Below are 4,091 nucleotides of genomic sequence, written 5' to 3'. Positions count from 1 at the left end.
TGCACATTTGTTTAAGTGTGTAGGATTGATAACCATATTACTAATTTATTTGAGATGGTTGAATAGAAGTCTTTGCAGTTTCACTGTCTGAATATTTTGTTTTATCTTTTTTCTTGAAGTCTAGTCCACAGCAGGCGGTATCTGTTTCCCCAACATTTGCAAGGTATCTGTCTTTTTACACTGTCTCTTTCAAGGGCCTAGCCCTATCTGAATTTTTCTAATATTTTATCTAACTGAGCTTCCTATAACAATATCATCAAAAATCGAATTGACTGTAATATTATCTATAATCTGAGGAGTAATACAAAAGAAGACACCATGGGAAGATAAAATGGACCTAGCCAATGCAATGAGATGTTACTACAATGGGAACTCAAAAGAAAATCAACTGTGAGACAGGGGGTGAGCTAAAAGGAGATGCTACTGAGGTAAAGTTAGTATTTTCTTGTAATACAGAGGAAAGTGAGACTGTTCCCCCCACACACAGGCCAAGCCATGGGGAACACAGGATTGGAGAACGGAAAGGATGTGGGCTAAGGTCATCTGCCTGTGGGAGGGGCCTGGGATGCAATCTCAGGGCCCAGCCCTCACCGGTGTCCTTTTATTTCAGTGTACAGAGGTATCTGGCTTTGCTGCGCTGGCTACATAAAGGTCTAGTTGGGGCTGAGTGATCTTCTGTAGGGGAAAGGGACAGAAAATGGAGACTGAGTCCTGCTTGTGGCCTCTTTTTACTGACTTTGCAGCTGACTATAGTCAACATATAAGAGATGATAAAGGAAATCCACTGGGAGGATAAATGAAAGACTTAGAGCAGGGATCTCCTAAGCCTCAGCCAGGAGTATCCTGAGTGTGCTCCAGAGACTATGCATCCAGAGGGAAGAGGACCCACAGCCCAGGAACCTGCAATCAGCTAGCATCAGTGTCAAGATACAGGTAAAGCTTCTTCCTACCGAGGACTCTGAGGGGAAGTCCAGGGCTTCAGGCCTGGGGCATGCGTAAGATATAACCTGCTCTACTGTATGTCTGTTGCCTGTGTGTAACCCACAGCACCAACTTCACACTCAGATATGCCCCATTTTGAATGATAAATTGTATGCTCCCCCTCAATACAAGGTTATACATCTCCAAAGTTTCTTTCTATCTTTGCGGCAGCACTTTGAAGAATAGCTCATAACTTTATAACATGAAAGAAATTTTTTGACTCAGTCACACTGGACCATGCAACATACATGGTCCTGTGATTTTTTCCTTCCTGAGTCCCAAGGTGTTCCTACATAGAAACAGACATACTGACAAAATGTTAAAAAGTGCAAGGTCTTTATCAACAGAATAATAAATGAAAGATTGAATGGATAAATAGGCATGTAACAAACAGATATATTCAAATAGCCTAGCACAGAATTTCCTATTTATTTTTGAACTGAGTACATATGATTTACATGTTTTATTATTAAGAAATCCAGAGCATTTATCATAAGGTTTTCCTATATAAGCCCTTGCCAACTGTTAACATATTGTAGCCCTAAGAAACCAGGGTTCTTTCCACACAACACCCAGGGCATGGAAAGATCATTCCCAGTCTGCTTTTGACTTTCATCCTCTTTCCACCCTACATCTTCAGTGGGAGCTCACGCTCACACAAGCAACTACCTTCCCTAAACAAGCCTAACGCTCTGTCCTTAATGCAGAGTTCCCATTGGCTTTTGCTTCTGCTGTCTATTGTTTCAGACCTTTTTTTCCCTTCCCAACTTTCCTATGGTGTTCAGATTTGGTATCCTCTGGAAGACGGGAGTTCATTAACAACCTCACAAAAGCCCTTCCTCTATAGAAGTCTGTTCCAATTAAAGATGGAAGTCATGTTTTAGTGCATAGAAAAAACACAACCCAGAAAAGATGTAGGGTTCATTATGCAGCCATACCAGGTCCATCCTGTGGCTATATTTGTCACATGCTTGGGTCCAGAGCCACATTTTTTCAGCATGTCCCAAAAAACATTGCTTGACTTATCCTTGTTTCTATTGACTATTTTGATGAGTAGGGTTAATTTTCTGCACAGACTAGAAGTAATCTCTACAGCAGCTACACATCCTTGCCTGAATAGGAAGGAAGGGCTGCTCAGAGCCTGAGGAGAGGGGGAGGTACTGAGTTTTTGTAAGGACAGGAAATGTCTATGTGATGCTGTGGCTAAACTGCTGGCACAGAGATAGATGGCAGAGTCTCCTAGCTGCACCGGCTGGATATTCAGATTGGAGTATGATCCTTCGGGTTTTTCTACAGAGAATCGATCTTGGAAAAAGTCTGCCTTTTCTGTGTTGTCCTCATCATAAATATAAACAATGAACTCCATTCCTTTTTCTGCAGTCTGTTGGTACCAATAGACATACGGGTGACCAGAAATAGGGTCACACCACAGAGTCACAGGCTGTCCCACCTCAGTGATCTTGTGGCTAGGCGTTTGCTTGACCCCTGGTGCCATGTGTCCTGTGGAGACAGACAGCAAAAAGAGAATGAGATGCAGGATTGGAAGCATCCGCAGGGAAAGGAAGGATAGGAAAATGTAAGCACTCCCAGTACTCACCTGCCCCCAGGAGACCAAAGATCACCCAGCAGGGGAGGATACTGTCCATGGTAGGATCTCTCCGGTATGAGGTCTGTCCCAGTTGGGACTCTGATTGTTTGCAGTGCAAAGAAAAAGATCTGGTGATGTCATAGCTTGTGGTGTGCCCATAGACTCAGGGGTGCACCGTGAAAACAGGCATGAGATGCCCCAAGGCTGGACCCAGAATGTCCTGCCCAGATTTTCCTGTCCTGTGCAGCTTACATTAAACAGTGTCACTGATTTGCTCTCCCTAATAACAGTGTTCAGAACAGCAAGCCAGTGTATAAGAGCTGAATGGAATAGTAGGATCCACTCTCTTTTCTTATAGCCAGTGAAAATCTCATTGGAGAAGCTCTCAGGCACAGACTATTTAGAGTCTGAGTAATACTGAGACAAAAGTAGGTAGCTGACTGCACTAACCTCAGTGTACAGAGATAATTCAGTGAGGATATAAGCCCAAAATCCACAGTGACATTTCATATATAGGAAGTAAGTGTGGACAGAATGTGACATCCAACGAAATAGACAGGAGCAGACAGAGCCACACTCTTAGCATCCCCGGGTTCAGAGAGGCATCTGTACAGACATGGCACTTTGATCAAGGTTGGAGCTCAAGTTTTAGTTTTACATAAAAAAAGAAAAATTAGAGAACAGCAAACTCAGAATAATGGAAAAAATGAGCTGAAGCTGGGTCAGGGCAAATCCCCTTCCCACACAACTTGCTTTCATATTAACTGTACTTCTGCTCTAACCAGACACATATTTTCCATTTTCCCTAATCCTTAGCTGCTTCACCATCCATTGCCTATACAGGGATGGAGAACTTTCTGTCTTGAGCACACTGAGACCCATGGCACCCTCACCTTCCCAGACAATGACTCTTTGTTTACCTCCACTTGTCTAAATCCCATCCAGTAAATTCAAGCCACTTTTCTGATTCAAGCAGGCAGTCTGGCATGCTTCAGTCCTGCTCTCCCAGCCACTGCCACCACTCACAAACACACACACACACACACACACACACACACACACACATAGGCGCGTGCACTCACACACACACACAGGCGCACGCACTCACATACACACAGACACACACAGACACACACACACAGCAGGGTTCCCCGAAAAACTGGGAAACCACAGTGCTCCCCTGTGGCCAGTGCCCCATATTTCCCTTGAATCTCACCTTTTGGGACCATGTGCTTATGATTTAACTGAACCTAGCAGGGGATCCTGAGCCCTTCATCCCTTCACCACACACCCATTCTTACCCATTGCCAAACTCATCAGGTTAAGTTTAATTTTTCAAATCCATGTTTTGAATTTGAAAGACTAAGACAAAAAATATGCATTTGTAAAAAAAATGTTACATATAAAAAGAAAACAAATTCTGTGCCATTGAATTTAGTATATTAAATTCACAGTGAATCAGAATAACAGGTCATAAAAATAAATAATAGGGCATCTGCAAGATGGTCCATCCTGGAAAAAC

General features: G+C 43.1%; 1 gene segment (V, D, J or C); it reads right to left on the bottom strand.

The window, feature by feature from the left end:
* Window positions 1-653: 653 nt before the first annotated feature.
* Window positions 654-3,524, bottom strand: LOC100735022 (T cell receptor beta variable 7-9-like). The segment is given in 4 exon segments: window positions 654-675; window positions 2,094-2,481; window positions 2,579-2,668; window positions 3,490-3,524. Coding segments are annotated over 3 exon segments (459 nt in total).
* Between the last annotated feature and the right edge of the window lie 567 nt (window positions 3,525-4,091).

The sequence above is a fragment of the Cavia porcellus genome, unplaced genomic scaffold (assembly GCF_034190915.1).
Source record: "Cavia porcellus strain 051 isolate PalLab524CR breed Dunkin Hartley unplaced genomic scaffold, mCavPor4.1 scaffold_6, whole genome shotgun sequence".
Taxonomy (NCBI): Eukaryota; Metazoa; Chordata; class Mammalia; order Rodentia; family Caviidae; genus Cavia; species Cavia porcellus.
This window is presented reverse-complemented; position numbering and strand designations above follow the sequence as displayed.